General features: G+C 39.7%; 1 protein-coding gene across 2 annotated transcripts in view; it reads left to right on the top strand.

Annotated features, from left to right (window-relative positions):
- Positions 1-3,277, top strand: part of brpf3b (bromodomain and PHD finger containing, 3b) — a 70,597-nt gene extending 67,320 nt beyond the window's left edge. For both annotated transcript variants that reach the window (XM_078546611.1, XM_078546612.1), the window contains exons 11-13: positions 279-376; positions 1,213-1,367; positions 2,290-3,277. In XM_078546611.1, coding sequence (XP_078402737.1) covers positions 279-376; positions 1,213-1,367; positions 2,290-2,473 — 437 coding nt within the window. In that variant the 3' untranslated portion in view covers positions 2,474-3,277. The remainder of the gene's footprint in view (positions 1-278; positions 377-1,212; positions 1,368-2,289) is intronic.
- The last annotated feature ends 17,143 nt before the right edge of the window (positions 3,278-20,420 follow it).

The raw sequence follows: 20,420 nt of genomic DNA, 5'->3' as shown, positions 1-20,420 counted from the left end.
ACATGAGACCATTAGCCTATCTTTATGCAATAACAAATTTGGTTCCAGAAGCATTAAAATATAGCAAAGGAAGAGTGCCATTTAATTAAAACAAAGGAAATTGAAATAAATGAGTTTTATGTCAAGTACATTAGTTCAGTTCAAGGTTTCTGTGAGAAGTATCGTATTTTCCAAAATGGCTGGGTATTTATTTTTAGAATAAGTGAAATTGCAGAATTTACACTGTAACGCATATAAACTTTTCTTAACACTTCTATTGTTCTGATTTTTTTCTCTAGGAAGAGGGGTCTGGACACCCTTTGAGAATGATGCCATTTTAGAGCCTCTGGAATTAGTTTGGGCCAAGTGCAGAGGATACCCTTCATATCCAGCACTAGTAAGTCAAATTTGTTGCCCCATTAAGTAAAATGAACAAAACTACATAATACGTTAAATAACCTCACTGAATAATTGGCAGATTCTAGGTTGTAATTTAACCTTTGGAAATAATTTCACTCATTTTAATTAACTTTTACTTTGACTCACAACGCAGTTCAAGATTTTATTTTCATTTGTTTGGTATAGCTGAGTCTGCATTTTTTGCTAATTGATTTGGATGAACATTGTTCCATGCAATTTTGTTTTTATGCAACCAATGCTAGTACAGGCTGAGAACTGGTCCAACCTGGGACGTGGTAATGCTTATTGCCTCACATTTGCATATGTGTGTTTCTCTTGAAAATGTTACTTAGAAGGCATCAGACTTAGCTCAGCGTTAGCACACTTGCTTCTGAGACAGTGGCTATGACCCCATTCCAGAGACTTGAAACTAATTTTGATACTTCAGTATAGTACTTTGGAAGTGCTGCACTGTTTGAGGTGATTGGTGTCTTTTACATGAGATTTTTAACTAACATCTGTCTATGCTCTCAGGTCGATGTAAAAGACTTCATAGTACTGTTTTAAAGAAGAGCGGGGGAATTCTCTGGGTATCCTGGCCAATGTTTATTCCTTGACCAACGAGCACCAGGAAAAAAATGATTAATTGGCCAGTTATCTCATTGCTGTTTGTGGGACCTTACTGTGTATAAAATTGCACATGTTACAACAGTGACTTCACCTCAGAGGTACTTCATTGGCTGTGAAGCACTTTGCAAAGTCCTGAGATCATGACAGATGCTTTACAATTACAAAATGTTTTTCATTTGTTTTCTGTAATATTTTACTTTGTAGATCATAGATCCTAACATGCCTCGAGATGGCTTGTACCACAATGGTGTCCCAATACCTGTACCTCCATTGGATGTGGTAAAACTAGGAGAACAGATGCACGCTGAAGCTGGAGAGAAACTTTACCTAGTATTGTTTTTTGACAACAAAAGAACGTGGTAAGTGGAAAAAGAAATATGGTTCTTGAACTATGGATTTATATGTAGGTGTACTGTTTTAACTCTATTTGGTTTATATTGATTTTGAAAAATGTACTGGAACTTTCAGTATGTAAGTCCTTTTTATCTTTAAAATTGATTTTCATTCCTGAAATGACTGCATGTGCATTTTGTTCAGAGCCCTATTTGATTGGAGTTTGAATTTTGCTGCATTCTCCAGATTCTTAAGGGAAGAGGCTCAATCAAGTAGCTAGCACACTGTTGCTCTGGTGACTACTGTCAAATATGTGTGCCACTCTGCTAAGCTGCCATTTTCTCTTCAGCTTGATACAGCATTGGAAAGGAAGGGCAGGGCTTACAAACAAGAATCCCTGCTTTGACCTGTGAATGATCAATCTTGCTAGTCATAAATAAAAGTCCAGAACTTCAAAGATGCATTCTGATTGTACAATCAAAAAATGTTACCCTATGTTCTGATTAGGACATTCTGAAGGGGTGGGGCAAGAAATCTAAGAATGTTAGCAATCAAACCTTGCTGCATTATTAACCCTATATGAAAATAACTGCATCTAAAGTTGAGTAATTATGGTATGTAGCAAAGTTGTCCATTTGCACACTTGGTTTTAGCTCCTGCACATTACATATGATATATGCTGTCTGTGTAAAGTCAATTAAGTTCTAAGCCTGCATTGGCAGATGGTCTTGATATGTACAGCAGCCTCTTAGGTTAAGTATGGCTTTTGTACAAGCGAGAAACCCCACATGATTGGTGTCTGGCATAATAATATTTTGCTCTTAATTTTTCAAAATTTGATCATGTAGTTTCAAGTCATGCTATATTCAGGCACCACAGAACTGAAATAACACTATTGATCTGTAATTTCTGTCTGATATGTTTGCATGATTTGTTACCTCTCAACAGGCAATGGCTTCCCCGTTCAAAATTACTTCCTCTTGGTATTGATGATACAGTGGACAAACTGAAAATGATGGAAGGGCGTAAATCAAGCATTCGAAAATCTGTTCAAATTGCTTATGACCGAGCAATGATTCATTTGAGCAGAGTACGTGGAGAACATGGCTTTCTCACCTCAAACTACATGTGACTGTTATAAAACATAACCAAAGTTGCAGAAGGAGATTGTATGATGTGACATCGGGCATCAAAGACCTTAATTTCTGCTCATTGTAAAAACTAAATTTCCTTTCTTTATTTTTTCATACTTTTAAGCAGATCGACACACAGCCTCTGTCACTGCCAATTCTTATATGGCCTTTCTTTGGCTTGTTTCTTGCCATGTTTACTTCATTTAAACATAGATCATGCTTTAAATTTACAAATACAAATCCTGTTCATAGTGTTTATAATGCCTTTTGTGTGGACGCCAAGGGGAAGAAAAACCATGTATATAATTGTATTATATTGTTATACACTAAATTATTCAAGGCTGCAGATCTGAATCTTTAGCTTCTCTGTGATGGTAATGGATTTTGTACGCACACACTGTAATTTATTTGAGAAACGATACCATTTGACGTTTGAAAGTATTTGTTCTGTTAAAATGCAGTGGACTTGTGACCTGTGTATACTGTGTAGTACAAGTTGAAAACATTTTTTATTACATTTTATGATTTTGGTTTTTAATGTATTCAGGCTATTATATCAATGATGTTGACTTACCTAGGGACCTAAAATTAGCTGCGTGTCCACTGTGAAACACAGGATGTTCATGTTGTATTTATTGTAGAAAGTAAGATTATTTGCTTTCTAGTATTGTTTATAAGAAACTGTAATGGTTGAGAAAATTGAGAATTGACACTTGCAAAATTGTACTTTTACCTCTGATCTATTACAATCCAACTGTCTGAGGCTATATTTTCTCCTGAGAATTAAATGTGATGAATAGAAATTAACAGTTCTTAATTTTAATTGCTGAGCTTCTTTTGTTAGCTTTCAGTCTCGATAACTTGGAGTCAGTTTCTTCTTTGCTGTTTGCTCTTATCAGTGTCGCTGTGATTCTAGCCTTCAAAGGAAAGCTGCCGTGACAAAATATAACGGTAACAAAAAAAATTCCCAGTTAATTCCTTCAAGCGAGACTGGGCCATCTCCTGGCTGGGGTGGAGATCACCTTGTGGAAGAGGTAGGTACTTTATGACATTAATCAGGACCTGAGTGCTTTCCTGGACTAGGTCTGAATGCATAAGTGGGATGGAGTGAAATTTTCCAGATTTCTTTTCCCTAATTGCACAGTGTTCTTTTACTTGTTTTTTTGCCTCTCCCAGGAGATTAGATGGCTTCCAGGTATGGCTGGAAGTGTATGATATTATGAAGCATAAGACATTACAACTGTGAGGGGCAGGCTAGATGGACCAGTACGTCAGTTCCTGCCCATCATTTTTCCCATCTTTAAAGTTAAGATCACTACAGAACTATTATGTTTGGTGGACCAAATACTTAAACTGGATATTAATTTTCAGTTTTATCTGTTGAAGAAAATCAATGCTAAAATTTACACATGTTTCAGATGACATCCAACTTTTATCTGTTCAGGAAACCAATTGGGTACCGAACTGCAGCAGTTTTCCATTATAGTTTGGGCCTGCCAAAGATTATTGTCTATTCGTGTATGTTCATAAATTTTCAATTTTGGCAAAAAGAAAAAAATCTTCCTAACCTTAAAATTCAAAGTACAAATCTAGGAATAAATGGCAAATGTTATATTGCTTGTTATGTATGGCAGTCATGTAGTGTGTTTGGAGGGTTTCTGTGTTTTAAGTAGGGCAAAAATTCATAATGTTTTTTATCAAAATATTAAATCATTATTTGTAGTTTTATTCAATAGTACATACAAAATAATTGGCTTCAGTTTGTTGGTGCATTCTCTTAACTTCATATTATGCGCAACAGCAGGGTTTCCATTCATTTCTGATTAGTTTCTGATTGCTACAGACAGATGGAATTTCTGGTGCTTCCTCAGAGAGGCAGATCTGGGTTTGTGCCTTTGTAATAGGTGCAGAATAAAGGCCACCATGGAAGAGGCAGGGAAGAGGTCTTCCTGGATCTCCAGCCACACTTTTCTCTCTATGCTAAGGGAAGGGTGATCATTTTGAGGGATGTCCAAAGAAGCTGGTGCTACTCTTTGCATCTGGGTCTGAATGGGCCAGATAGCCAGGCACTGGAGTCCTGACAAAGTATGTGCTACCTCCTTTGCAATCTCCCCAGTTATCTTCTGGTGTTACCTTCTTGCTTCTGTTCTCCAACAGCAGTCAGTAGGCCCAAGACCATTAGACAGATCTGTAACTATATGCTCTTGGGCCTGCAGTTGTGTTTCCACCTTGTTTCTAGTTACACTGCTCAGGCAATGGGTGGACCTGTAGTTGAGGGGTAAGAAGGGGGGTAACCCACAAACATGCAAATGATCCAGCCTACCAAATTTACAAGTTTGGCACTCTGGACAGATGAAGCATACCTCGGCCATGCTGCACCTATTCAGAGCCTGTGTAAGTGTGGAAATTGGTGTCTCTGTGTGCACTAGAAGTGCAAAAAGTAATTCAGTTAACTTCTTATAGTGTTGGGAACTCACTCAAAGCCAAAATTTTGTACCTCCAAAAAAAGTTTAATGCAAAGTGTGCTCTCCACAATAGCAATGAAAGCAGTAGTTTAAATGCCACATGTAATATATCTATTTTTGTACAAGTAATTTAATTGATCTGGAGGAGAAGAATAAATGGCTTTTAACAAAACATACTCAATATGTATAACATGTATGCAATAAGGGTTTGTAATGTCCATATTTTTTAAAAATGCCATTTCACAACTGGTTTTAATGATTTACACTTTAGTGCAGAACTTAGCTTAATTTCCAAATGTCAAGCTTGACAAATTCATCGTTCAATACAATTCCAGTTATTCATCTTTAGCCTGGGCTGGCCCTTTCCTTGCAGTTAAGCTATGGTTGACCTTTTACTAAGCAATCTTTGAACAGATTTACTTTGAATACTAATCACTAGATTCTAGCCTTTACTGTAGCCTATGTTGGCCTGTCCAACTGGCTGATCTTTATTATGGAGATTCTAGCAAGTGAATTTTATCCTTGTCTACCAGCGGTGTCTTGACCTGTAGCCTCATGATAGGTAGAAGGGAAAAGGAGGGTAGCCCTGATAATGAAGGATAACATAAGGGCATTAGTGAGAAAGGTTCTTGGTTCAGAAAATCAGCAAGTAGAATTAGTGTGGGTGAAAATTAGGAATAGCAAGGGTCAAAATTCTCGGGGCAGTAGTTTATAGGCTTCCTTGCAGTAGTTATACTGTTGGACAGAGCATTAAACAATAAATTCTTGGAGCTTGTAACAAAGGCTATGTAATGGTTGTGAGGGATTTTAATCTTCACATAGACTGGACCAATCAAAATGGCAAAGGTGGTTTGAAAGATTATTTTGTAGAATGCTTTAGTGACAGTTTGAGAGCAATATGTTATGTAACAAACTAGAGATAAAGCTATTTTATAAAGCTAATGTTACTTAGTAATGTCAGAGTAAAAGATCCACTAGGAAATAGTGATCATAATACAGTTGAATTCCACATTAAGTTTGAAAGCAGCAAATTCCAATCGCAAACAAGAATCTTAAACTTAGTCAATTACATACTTTGAGGGGAGAGCTGACTAAGGTTGATTGGATAAATAGACTAAAAGGTATGGCAGTAAATAAACAGTGGGAAACATTTTAAGGAAACAATTCAAAACGTTCAACAAAAATATGTTCCATTGAAAAAACCTCCGAGAAAGATCCATTGATGGCTTGCTAAGGTTAAAAGAAGAGTCTTATAATGTTGCAAAGAGTAGTAATAATCTGAGGATTGGGAGTGTTTTGGAAACCAGCAAAGGGCCACTAAAAAGTTGATAAATAGCAAAATAAAATAGAATATGAGACTAAGCTAACCAGGAATGTAAAAACAGATTGTAAAAGCTTTTAATAAGTATATAAAAAGGGAGTAGCGAAAGTCTCTTAGAAGCAGCAGCAGAGGAAATTATCATGAGGAAATGGCAGAGACATTGTACACATTTTTTATCTGTTTTCATAGTAGAAGACATAAGTTACATACCAGAAATAGGGGATAAACTAGGGACTAATAAGAGTGAGGAAATTAAGGTAATTAATATCAGCAGAGAAAAAGTACTGGAGAGGCTCTAGGGACTAAAATCCAACAAATCCCCAGAACTTAATGGTCTACATCTAGGAATGTAGATAGTGGATGCTCTGGCTATAATTTTACAAAATTACCTAGATTCTGGAATGGTCCTAGCAGATTGGAAGTTAACAAATGTAACACTGCTATTCAAGAAGAGAGTGAGATAAAAAACAAACTTCAGGCTAGTTAGCCTGACACCAGTCATCAGAAAAATGCTGGAAGCTAGTATTAAAGAAGCATTAACAATGCACTTAGAAAAACTCAGTGTGATTAGAGCAAGTCAACATGGTTTTACAAAAGGGAAATCCTGTTTGATCAATTTATTAGAATTTTTTGAGGATCTAACTAGTAGAGCAGATAAAGGGGAACCAGTAGACATAGGGCAGGATTTCCGCCCCCCCCCCCTGTTGGGCACGAAGTTGAAGGGCCAACGGGCACAGGTGCGCTTCCGATTGGTGCCCCCAATTGGGGGCACGGCGCCATTTTATGTGGGCTGGCTAATTAAGGCCTGCCCAGTGCAATGTCCGCACGGAAGCGCTATGCACTCCCTGGGTGGGGGTGAACCCCAAAATTGAGAGTGCGCTCTTTCGCGCATGTGCACGAAAGAGTGCACTCATCTCCCTGGGGCTAAGTGCTACCTCAAGGAGATCAGCTCTAAATGTAAAAAAGCTAAAAATAGAAAAATAAAATTTCCCTGACATGTCCCCTCATGTGACACTGTCACATGAGTTGGGACATGTCCATAATTTTTACAAAAACTTTAATAAAGCTTTTTAAAACCTACATGAAACCTCATCCCGCCCATGGATGAGGTTTCGTGCTTTTTCTAATTCCCGCCAGGGCTGTTGGCCTGCCTGCCAACCTTAAGGTTGGACGGGCAGGTCCATTAATTAGTATAGTTACTCTGTATGGCCTCAATTGGCCATTGACAGGTCGGTGGGTGCGCAGCTAATTTTGCTCGCCGACGGGAAAATCCTGCCCATAGCATGGTTGAATTTCCAAAAGGCATTCAATAAGGTACCACACAAAAGGTTAATACACAAGCAAAGCGCTCAAGAAGTTGGGATTGATATATTAGCATGGACAGGAAGCAGAGAGTTGACATCAACAGTATTTTCAAGTTGGCAGGCTGTGACTGGTGAAGTGCCGCAAGGATCATTGCTGGGGCCTCAGCTATTTACAATCTATATTTGTAGCTTAGATGAAGAGACAGAAAGTAATGTTTCTAAGTTTGTTGATACAAAGCTAGGTGGGAATGCAAGTTGTGAGAAGGGTGCAGGCTGCAAAGAGAGATTGACAGTTTAAGTGAATGGGCAACAAGTGGCAGATGGGGTATAATGTGGGGAAGTGTGATGTTATTCACTTTGGTTGTAAGAATTGAAAAGCAGAATATTTTTTTAAAAGGCCTGGAATTTGTAAATGTTCAGAGAGGCTTGGGTGTGTTTGGACAAGGAACACAAAGTTAGCATGCAGGTACAGCAACCAATTGAAAAAGCAAATGGCATGTTGACCTTCATTGCAACAGGACTGGAGTACAAGAATAAAGCTAGAATTGTATGGGGCTTTGGTGAGACCACATATAGAAGACTCTGTGCAATTTTAGTCTCCATATTTAAGGAAGGATATACTTGCATTGGAGGTAGTACAGCAAAGGTTCATTAGGTTAGTCCCTGGGATGAGAGGCTGGATAAATTGAGTCTAAATTCTCCTGGGGTTTAGAAGAATGAGAGGTGATTTCATTGAAATATTCAAGATTATGAAAGGACTTGAGGGATATAGGGGGCAGGTGGGAAAGTGAAGTTGAAGCCATGGTCATATTAAATGGCTGAGCAGCTCGGTAGGCCCTAGGCAAGAAATACTGCATCGCAGATATCCATCTCTGGACAGCCATCAAGAACTCAACACCTCCTGCCTTATTTGTTTCCTGCTTCTTAACATCAGCAATGTTGCCCACATGATTCCTAATCCTGTTGACCTGTAGGGGAAGCAAGTCTTCAGGTGATGACATTGCTGGACTCAAAACTGCAACTTTCTTTGTCTGGCAATCCTAGTGATTCATTGAGGAAGACATGGCCTGTACTTCCAAGAAGATAACATTCTAACAATGCTGATACTGTCTTACAACACCTTGGCACCCCCAACCATCCTAATCTTCCAGAAGCTACCCAACATGGACCGTAAAGCAGCCAAGATAGCCTAACACTAAATACAGACTAGTCACACCTGGATACGTAGAACTCATAGCAGCAATTCAAAAGCTTAATGAAAACTTTAAATGACTGTTCAGAAAATTAATGCAGAGATAACCTGTTTGAATATGAGGTTGAGACCATACACCTATCAAGCTTGGGATAGATGAAAAGATAATTGCTAAGATGGATGTATAGACAAGTACACATTTAACAGCCAATACCTTTTGCATTTACATAGTGACTTCAACATGGAAAAATGTCCTGATGTTCTTCATTGTGGGTGAAACAGAGTGAGATGTTAATGCAAATGCACAATGCCTAGGATAAGCACGATGTCCAGAGCCAAGGGGAGCTTATGCCTCCATGGCTAGCTTATCTCCATCTACACCAACCAAACAATACCATGATGCCCAATGAAATCAAATTGCACATGACCTGGTACCTGAATCTAGAAAAGGTGTTCACTGGATAAAGTGGACATTAGAAAACCTTGTGGTGACATATCCAGGTTAAAATCCCTGTTAGCACAACCATATCCACAGTGTACACTAATGGCTGCACAATCTTGATCCACCTAGGGACTGGACAGGGATGCACTTACTTCCCTGGCTTACAATCCCTAGTCATATGCAACAGAATAAGCAGAGACTTATATTTGTGGGATGTGGACGTTGCTGGCTAGGCCAGCATTTATTGCCTATCCCTCATTGCCCTTGAGAAGGTGGTGCTGTGCTGCAGCCTTGAACCACTGCAGTCCATCTGCTGTAGGAACATCTACAGGAAGAAAGGGAGTTCCAGAATTTTGGCCAAGCAACTGGGTGCCTAACACCCTGTGTAAAAGAAACTTTCCCTACCTCCTTTTTAACTAGTATATATGCTGGACTAACTAGATGGACTAATCGGCTGATATAATTTGTTTTGGTTTGCTGAACACAATTAAAATCAATATTGTCCCCTGCCATTTCTTTCTGTTCCAGATCTTGCTTGACAGGGTAGGGACCAAAATACCTGGACAGCCACCTCTCAAGGTTTCTATTAAAACACAAGGACTGCTAGTTATGGTATGATGCTTTTCACATATGAAGTTGATGAGGATGGGAGTGTGAAAACTTTCAAATGTGAGTTACATCTGTAATGTGTGTCCAATGGTAGCCATTGTCAGCATTAAACAGCTTTAATTTTGTGCATGGCCTTGGCATATGTCAGCTGTAAATATAAAATATTATGTAAGGGGATACATATGTGGGACATACTGGTCTAGAGTTTCCGCTAGTTTGTGCTGATTTGCAACCTGGCTGAAATTGGCTAAATCAGCGCTGCAGGCCTCAGAATTTTAAACACAAATTAGCTTAAGCCTAACTCCAATTTCTGTGATTTTAAATGCTGGGCTGAAAAATATTGCACTAGAAGTTGGCCCTGCCTACAAAACATATCACAACCCTAGATCAAAATATGAAGCATGGCAAGTTTCTGCCAAGTGTGCCCTGTTTGAGGAGGCTCTCCAAATTGAGCTTATTTTTTCTGAGGTACATAGGCACTAGTAGGCGTATTTTACAAGCTTTTAAATATTAACAGTATTAAATTTACTAAGAAACTGACTAGGCTATACCAATAGAACTAGTAAATGGTTTAGTACATAATGAGTTTGGACAGAAACGAACCGTAACTTTACTCCAGAAAGATAGTGTAATTGCATATAATATACAGCATAGTACCAGGCCATGCCAGTGTTTCTGCTCCACTTAAGCCTCCTCCCTCATCTGTCAACATGACTCTTTATTCCCATTCCCTCTTATACTTACCTAGCTTTCCCTTAAATGCATCTATGCTAATTGCTACAATCATTTCCTGTAGTAGCAAATTCCATATTCTCACACCCTGGGTAAAGAAGTTTCTTCTGAATTCCCTATTTGATTTCTTGCTGACTAGCTTATATTGATGGCCTCCATGTTTAGTTCTTCTCCACAAGTGAATATATTCTGCGTCTTATTTGCACCCTCTCCAGTGTCTCTATATCCTTTTCTAATATGGTGACCTGAACTGTATACAATATTCCAAGTGTGATGTAACCAACGTTTGATAAAAGCTTAGCATAATTTCTCTTTCAATTTTATCCCTCTAGAAATAAAACCCTAGTGTTTGTTTTTTTATGGCCATATTAATTTATGTCATTACTTTTTGTGGTTTTTTTATTTATATTTTTATTCCTGGATTCTTTTGTTCCTATACCCCATTTGGATTTTAAAAAATTGTTCATAGGATGTGGGCATCGTTGGCTAGGCCAGCATTTATTGCCCATCCCTAATTTCCCTGGAGAAGGTGGTGGTGTGCTGCCTTCTTGAACCACTGCAGTCTATCTGCTGCAAGAACACCCACAGTGCTGTTAGGGAGGGAGTTCCAGGATTCTGACCCAGCGACAGTGAAGGAACAGCAATATAGTTCCAAGTCAGGATGGTATATGACTTGGAGGGGAACTTGCAGGCGGCAGTGTTCCCATGCATCTGCTGCCCGTATCCTTCTAGGTGATAGAGGTCGTGGGTTTGGGAGCTGCTGTCGAAGGAATCTTGGAGAGTTGATGCAGTGCATCTTGTAGATGGTACATGCTGCTGCCACTGTGCGTTGGTTGTGGAGGGAGTGAATGTTTGTGTTGTAGGTGGTGCCAATCAAGGGGGCTACTGTGTTCTGGATGGTATTGAGTTTCTTGAGTGTTGTTGGAGCAGCACTCAGCCAGGCAAGAGGGGAGTATTCCATCACACTCCTGACATGTGTCTTGTAGATGGTGGTCAGGCTTTGGGGAGTCAGGAGGCAAGTTTCTTTCTGCAGAATTCCCAGTCTCTGACCCGCTCTTGTAGCCACAGTATTTAAATGGCTGGTCCAGTTCAGTTTCTGGTCAACGGTAACCCCCAGGATGTTGATTGTGGGGGATTCAGCGATGGTAACACCATTGAATGTCAAGGGGAGATGGTTAGATTCTCTTGTTGCAGATAGTCATTGCCTGGCCCATGTGTGGCATGAATGTTACTTGCCACTTATCAGCCCAAACCTCAATATTATCCAAGTCTCGCTGCATATGAACACGCACTGCTTCAGTATCTGAGGAGTCACAAATGGTCCTGAACATTGTGCATTAATTAGTGAATGTCCCCACTTCTGACTTTATGATGGAGGGAAGGTCATTGATGAAGCAGCTGAAGATGGTTGGGCTTGGGATACTACCCTGACAAACTGCTACAGCGATATCCTGAGACTGGGATGATTGACCTCCAACAACAGCCATCTTCCTTTAAATTAGATGAAAGCAAAATACTGTGGATGCTGGAAATCTGAAATAAATAATACAGACTCGAAACGTTAACTCTGTTTCTCTCTCCACAGATGCTGTCAGACCCTACTGAATTTTTCCAGCATTTTTTGTTTTTATTCCTTTAAATTAGATTTAAGGTAGATTCTTATATTCTGAGTAATATGTGACCACCTTATCTTTCTTACCAAAATTTTAATACATCATGCTTACCTATGTTGAAATTCATTTGCCAATTATATGCCTATTCTTCAAGTATATCAATATCTTCTCCCAATTTGTGGCAGCGCTCCTCAACATCGACTGTTCCATATGATTTGGTGTTACCCACAAATTTTGAAAATGTTTTCGATTCCGATGTTTAAATCATTAATATAAGTTGTGAACAACAGTGGTCCCAGTATTGATCGTTGTGGGACCCCACTTTCTACTGCTCCTGTATAACTATCCTTTATCCCTACTCTCTGCTTTCTGTTTTGCAGCCAGCTAGCTCTCCATTTTGTTGCTTGTCCCCTGATTCTGTGTGCTCTGACCTTATTCATTTGTCTATCATTATTCAGTATCAAAGGCCTTTTGGAAATCTAAATAAATTGTATCTATTGCATTACCTCTTTCAACTGTTATCTCTTCAAGAAACTTACTGAGGTGGATCAAGCAAGACTTCTCCCTTTTGAACCTCCATTCGGTCTGTAAGCATGACTCCCAGCTTCCAGTCGCCTGTCATTTTAATTCTCCACTCGTTCCCGCTTTGACCTTTTCTGTCCTCAGCCTCTTGCAGTGTTCCAATGAAACTCAATGAAAGCTTGAGGAACTGCACATTGTCACTTTGCTGCCTTCTGAACTCAATTTCAGATGGTAACATTTGTCTCCATCTGTTTCCTTTTTCTTTGCTGCATTTGGTTTTACTCTCATGTGTTTCCCCTCCTCTTTGCTTTCAGGTGGCAACAGCTCATCTTTCTGCCATTCACACCACCTCTAGATGGATCTTTTCTTTCTTTACTTAACATTCCCTTTGGCCTTGCATCACCGACCCTTTTAATCATTTAATCTCTCCTGCCTTCCACACTATCCAAGACCTTCCTTTTTGTTCTTTTTTCCAATCTCTCCCTTTCATTTGTTTAAAATCTATTACATTTCTAACTTCTACCAGTTCTGCTCCACAGATGTTGCCTGACCGGTTTTATATTTCCTTTTAATTTCAGATTTCCAACATCCTTTTGAAATCCATGCTGACTATTCATTATTTTTGGGTTCTCGATGTTTTTCAGTTTCTCTTTTTTGTAGGGATTCCACTATCTTTGCTACCCATTAATGTTAAGCTGGCCGGTCTAAAATTCCCTGGATGTGTTCTATCTTCCTTCTTAAATATAGGTGTATAATGTTAGCTATCTGCCAGTCTTCTGGCAATACACATTTTCTTAATGAACTTTTAAATACAATAGGCTGTAACTTCCGATTAGCATTGGAAAGTGCTGGCCCACAGAAATTAGAAGAAATAAATGCCTACTTACCTGCTCTTGAAAATTGCGTTGCCACTTCCATTTGGGGGTGGGTGGTGGTGGGGGGTGGGGGTGGTGTTTGGGGGACGGGGATGCCGGGGAGGTCCAGAGGTCGGGGGGAGGTGGGATTGTCGGAGGTTGATGGGGGGATGGGGGGTGTGGGTCTTTACAATAGTTACCCAGAAGTTAAAGAGGTTTTACTTCTTAAACAGAATATATTTTTAAATGGCCTCTGAACACCATTTAAATATTTCCCTTTGCTATTCTGCATCATTGTTTGCCAATATTGTCGTCCATTTTCTTTTCTCAAGTTCTCAACCCATCAAAACCAGCTTTTCTCCAATTTATTATCATGCTGCTTACCTACTGGGTTAGAAACAAGTCTTCCGCACATTGCAGGAACTCCATTTCCTTATCCTGTTTACGTACCTCTTCTGGCCAATTAATTTCAGGGCAGTTGAAATTTCCCAGGATTGTTATTCTGTTCATTGTTCATTTCCCTAATTTTTTTTGCATAATTTTTAATGCTTTCTTCCTCTACCTTCTTCCACTGGAATTTCGAGGAAATTCGAGAGCAACTTGTGTCTAATTTACCAATTCTGGCCAAAGTGGAATTTCTAACCCAGTAAATGGTACTGTTTTGGTAGTCTTTCATTCTTTATGGCTAATACAATTTTTGTCCTGAATGGTCACCGTATGATTGGATCCCATTAAAGTTTCCCATTATCTCTTATGCTATCACCTCTGTGGCAAGCATTCAGTCGCAGGCCCAATACAAACCAGGATTTTTATTAAATGGGTCTAACCCAAATGGATTAGGTCAAACCTAGGTTCACTCAATCAGGCAACTGTTTTGCTGCCACACTAGTCTCCATCAGGTCCAGGCATGGACCTTTATATCGGGCAATGGAAAGTTCATAATACTGCCTTCTGTAAAGCAAACTCCTTTATTGAGCTTAAGACTTGCTGCTTTCCCATCAGTCCAAATAAATCAACCTTTAATTAAGTAATTTGTTATATTTATAGAACTGACTGCAGATTTAACAGTAGATTAAATACTTTTAGCCAGCTGCTTTTCAGTTTTTCTTCAATTGATTTTTTTTCTTTATCAATTTTTTATTTCACAAACAACATAAATGAGTTCATTCTCCTTAGTAGATTTGCCTGTTGCTGTTATCAGTGAGTATCAAGAAGAAATGGGCTGCAGATAGTTGTAGAGTGATTTTCAATGTTATTTTGGCAGAAATGCACCGAGCTGATCAAATCTACAAAGGATGCTGAAAGTGCAATTGTGGATTGAACTTTGAGTATTAGTTTTGGTGGGGCTGGAGAGGGGGCGGGAAAACTGATGAAAAATCCTATTTAGAAACTAATTTTAATCTAAGATTATTTGATCATGAGAGGCTATATAGAGATGGTTAGATGAGTTTAATTTGATGGTATCATTACCTGACATTGAATGGTTTCGATACATTCTGAAAACTAAAATTTCCAAGTTTTAACAAAACATATATATACACGTTTATAACTTTGTTCAATATAATTACTGAGCATTTCCTAGAGTTCTCCTGAAACACCTTACCTTCTACTCTACATTTCTGCAGTTTCATCACAGTATCTGAGGCACGGGAGGAGGATGATGATTAAGGAGGAGGAAGACATGGGGACATCTTTCTTCTTCATTGCACTTGACACTGATGAGGAAATGAATATGAAACTTGGATCTCTTATTGTCTCAATTGTTTCATCCTGCCCTGCCTTTGTTTTCCGCAATCTTTGCCAACTAACCACCTGCAACATTTGTTTCCTCGACCCCAGGCACTAGATCAGACTCTTTCACCTGAGGGTAGTTAGATAGTGGTGGTGATGTTTGTGACACTGGGTGATTCATACAGTATTGGGAAGTGGAGGGGTGGATGTGGAGGCTGCGAAGAAGGATGCCAATGACTTAAGAATTTTGTCAACCAAAGCCCCTGGGTACTCACCTGAAAAGAACGTTTGTGGAATATCAAAGCTATGTGCATGCTCTGAGGATGATCTCGGAGGACTATGGTAATCAACGTGTGGCTCTCATGTCTATAGCTTTCCCGTGCGGCAACACGTTGGAAGCTTTGTCTTCCTTGCAAGCACCAAAAGTGACTGAAGGTTTCACTCTAATCTACAGCAGATCCCTGTAAAAAGTAACCACAGACCAATCGGTGTCCTCAGCTCCATGGGAATACAGACAGCAATTCCTCAGGCAATAAGAAAAAAAATGGAGCACAGTATGAATGACAGCTTCCAGACGGTGGTCACAGCTGTGCCCCAAGGCATTTAGGAGCTGATAACTGCTGTTTATTGTGACAACAGATCTAGGTCCTAGTGAAATAATGACAGCTGGAGCCCATCTTCCTGATACTGTTGTCTTTCAGGACAGCTGCTCTTGATAAGACTCTGGCCTCCCTCTCAATGTCAATAGAATGTGAGAAGCAAGACCAGAATTTCCATGACCACCTTCCAGAAACGCAAATGGCAGTGACTTCCTGCCATGTGCCAGCAGCCAGGAGAGGTGGACCATTTCAGTTCCATGACCCTCCTGCATCGTGTGATGAATCAACCACCTCCTGATCCCAGGTGGGATCAGCTCAAGCTTAGAAGTAGCACTAGAATACGTAATAGAAAGTTATGTACCAGCACCAGGGAGGTATGTTCAGAAAGAGTAGGGTGATTGTCTTTGCAATATTTGTATTAAAGCAAACTATGTAATAGCATCACGTTATTAATCATGGAGATTATACATATAGGAAATGGTGCACTCATCTGATGCTAGCTTATTACTCAAGTGCTAATTACTAACACAGTCAGACCAACGAGGGCTGAAGTGTTGTCCTGTGGAAATATGATTATGGGATTGAGGACATGTCTCTTTATTTGAAACTGTGGGAGATGTAACTGTTTACCTTGCAGAATACATTGAGAAGGCTTTCTTGAATATCTGTCCTCTGCAGACCCTTGCAGCTTTAAGCAAGGCTCTGAGTGGATATCATTGTAATGTTCTGTTCCCTGTAGTACTGGAGTCAACACCTCCTCAGCTATATCAGGCCTATATCCTACTTGATTCATGTCATGCCCAGTGAAGGCATCCCCTATTCATAACTTCAAACGTGGGCTTTGTTCCTATTGAAGTTCTGCAACTTTTATATTTTTAAAATGTACAATCACAAAGTGGTTAAGATGACTGCCAAAGGGTCAAGTAACAGTTGCAATTTCAACACAGAATATCTCAAACATCTGGAGAGTTCCCAATTGAGTCATAGTGGGTGGAGGTCTCCCCTTTGAACATGCCCAGGTAGCACCCCTCTGTGGAATTCACACCTGCCAATGTTTGAAATTTATTCCAAATACAGAATCAAAGAACCTCTAGAGTCCACGGCCCACATTTTTGCCACAACGGAGGGGTGGAAGTGCATGAAAGTCATAAGACCTGGCCCTGAATACAGCACTTTGCATGTTCGCGGGACGGGAATGGGGGTGGTTCACGTTTCATACATGCGTGGTTTATGGATACAGCTGGATATTTAAATCATCAGCTGCCTCCACTGAAGTCGGATTTTGGTAGGCCAGAAGTGTGAAACCCTAAGTGTGCAGAGTAGACCTGGTAAGAGCAGGATTGAACTTTTGTGTATTTATTTGGATAGCCAGTGTACCCCCTTGGATCTGGTCATGGGGCACCTTTGCGGGAGGAAAGGTGCCCTTTGGAATTGTTAAATGTAGGCATGAATGTGCATAAAAAGTGAATAAAAGTATTAACTGTCAAGCTCATTGGAACTGTCAACAGACTTGTCAAAATTAACTGTCAAAAGCACCTGTAAAGAGGACCTGTCAAAAGTGTCAATAGGAACTATTGTTATGGACCATGATGGGACGAGTGCATTGTTAATTCTAGCCCACTTCTCCACAGGTTGCAACAGTTGTTTAAGTGTTTAATTCACCAACCAAACTGGCCAATTGTTTACCTTTGATACTGTTATTCCCAGCTTAAAAAGACTCTAACTAGGCTTCTTTCAGTCAACACAAAAAAAATTGATTTATTATAAAACATGCTTTTTTAAAAACAAGTTAATAAACTGGTTAACATACAAGTTGTAGTTTAGAAGTGTAATGATTTTCCCCTTATAAAAAACAGATATTCGAACCCCCATACACATGCACACAAACTCAAAGGACAAAATAAACACAATTCCATGCAGCGGCTGGAGTGTGGGAATATTTCTTTTAAAAGGATAAAATTCAAAGAGATCTCAGCGCTATTGATCAAACAGAATTCTAGTCACAATAGATCATCTGGAAGCTCTTTCAGATGAATTTGTTGATGAAACTGTCCTTGATGACTCTTACTTATCACAACTTTGCAGACTTTCAAAAAAACAGATGATCTATTCTGATGAGACGTTCCTGAGGAAGGTTTAACACATAGATGAAGACAGAGAGAAGGAAAGAAAGCCTTTTTCTTGCAGCCTGCTTTTAAGGCACCCCCACACACATTCTGACTAAGAGTTTTTGGAAGGCTAAGATATTCAAAGACTACGTCGCTCAGGCCGGGTGTTTTCAACCAATCAACAAGAGCCTTTATTTAGCCTGGTAACAGCAGTTTTTTGCCAACTTAGATATACAAAGTATCTCTTCCCTCTTCAAGTGTTCCCCACTGGACATTCATCTGTTGACCCGTGGTTTCTTGAAAAAATGGCATATTCACAGCCCTGAATTAATATCGCAAACTTTTAAAAATAACTCGGGAGGAAGAATGTCCAAAATTCTGTGTCCTTCAATTTTTCCAAAAATGGGTTCCTCAAATGCCTCCGCCTCTAAGGGATGAAATGTCATTTTCAAATGGATTTCATTACAAAACATATAGGGAAAACATATCCCCAGATCAGGATAGACTTCACCCTAAGGTCTTGAAAGAAGTGGCTAGTGAGTTAGTTGATGCATTGGTTTTAATTTTCCAAAATTCTCTAGGTTCAGGGAAGGTTCCATTAGATTGGAAAATAGCAAATGTAACTCCTTTATTCAAAAAGGGATGGAGACAGAAAGCAGGAATCTATAGGCCAGTTAGCCTAACATCTATCATAGGGAAAATGTTAGAATCTACTATTTAAGATGTTATAGCAGGGCACTTTGATAAGCTCAAGGTCATCAGGCAGAGTCAACATGGTTTTGTGAAAGGGAATTGTGTTTAACCAACTTATTGGAGTTCTTTGAGGAAGTAACGTGTGCTGTGGATAAAGAAAAACCGGTGGATGTATTGTACTTAGATTTCCAGAAGGCATTTGATAGAATGCCACATCAAAAACTCATAGGTTTAGGGGGTTACATATTTGCATGGATAGCAGAGAGGTTGGCTAACAGGAAGCAGTGAGTTGGCAAAAATGGGTCTTTTTCTGGTTGGCAGGATGTGATGAGTGGTGTGCCACAGGGATCAATGCTGGGGCCTCAAACTTTTACAATTTATATAAATGACTTGGATGAAGAGACTGAAGGAATGGTTGCTAAATTTGCTGATGACACAAAGATAGATAGGAAAGTAAATTGTGAAGAGGACTTAAGGTGACCACAAAGAGTGAGTGGGCAAAGGAGAGAATGCAGAATAATGTGGGCAAATGTGAAATTGTCCATTTGGCAGGTAGAATAAAAAAGAAGCTTATTTTCTAAATGGTGAGAGATTGCAGAGCTCTGAGACTCAGAGGGATCTGGGTGTTCTAGTGCATGAATCACAACGGGCTAGTGTGCAGGAATAGCAAGTAACTAGGAAAGCTAATAGAATATCGTTTATTGTGAGGGGAATTGATTACAAAAGTAGGGAGGTTATGCTTCAGTTGTATAAGGCACTGGTGAGACCACATCTGGAGCATTGTGTACAGTACTGGTCTCATTTAAGGGAAGATATAAATGCATTAGAAGCAGTTCAGAGAAGGTTTACTAGACTAATACCAGGAAGGGGTGGATTGTCTTAGGAGGAAAGGTTGGACAGGTTAAGCTTGTATCCACTGCAGTTTAGAAGAGTAAGAGGCGACTTGATTGAAACCTTTAGGATCCTGAGGGGTCTTGACATGGTGGATGTGGAGAGGATGTTTCCCCTTGTGGGAGAATCTAGAACTAGGGTTCACTGTTTAAAACTAAGGGGTTGCTCATTTAAGACAGAGATGTGGGGAAATTTTTTTCTCTCAGAGGGCCATGAGCCTTTGAAACACTGTATCACAAAAGACAGTGGAAGCAGAATCTTTGAATATTTTTAAGGCAGAGCCAGATAGATTCTTGATTAGCAAGAGGACGATTGGGGGTAGGCAGGAATGTGGGGTTGAGGTTACAATCAGATCAGCCATGATTTTATTGAATGGCGGAGCAGGCCCAAAAGACCAAGTGACCTACTCCTCTTCCTAATTTGTATGTTCGTAAAAATGTTGACTTACATATGCTTGGGTCTTTCAGATCCCTACATAGGAATTTCATGAGCTATCCTTAATATTTCCTGATGATATTACCACTACCTGATGAACCACCGTCCACTCTTCATCCGCAAGTCTGTGAGGAGGTCTCCACTTCCACATCAGAATCCCACTTTTAATATCGTAGTATTCTGGAACTCCTTCTGCTTCAGCTTTGGTTTGAGCTGATTGTGCCACTTTACTTAACTCTGGATCGGCTTGCTGAGCTTCAATCAGCGATGACTTACTGATTGTTTCCTTTGACGGTACAAATCTGAAAAGTATGTTTCAGGTAGCTTTAGAAGGATGAGGGCAGCAGTTAGATGGGAACACCACCACTTGGAAGTTCCCCACCAAGTCACTCACCATCTTGACTTGGAAATATATCGCCGTTCCTTCACTGTCAC

This window comes from Cetorhinus maximus, chromosome 8 (genome assembly GCF_964194155.1).
Source record: "Cetorhinus maximus chromosome 8, sCetMax3.hap1.1, whole genome shotgun sequence".
Taxonomy (NCBI): domain Eukaryota; kingdom Metazoa; phylum Chordata; class Chondrichthyes; order Lamniformes; family Cetorhinidae; genus Cetorhinus; species Cetorhinus maximus.
Note: the sequence above shows the minus strand (reverse complement) of the source record. Positions and strands in the feature narration are given on the sequence as shown.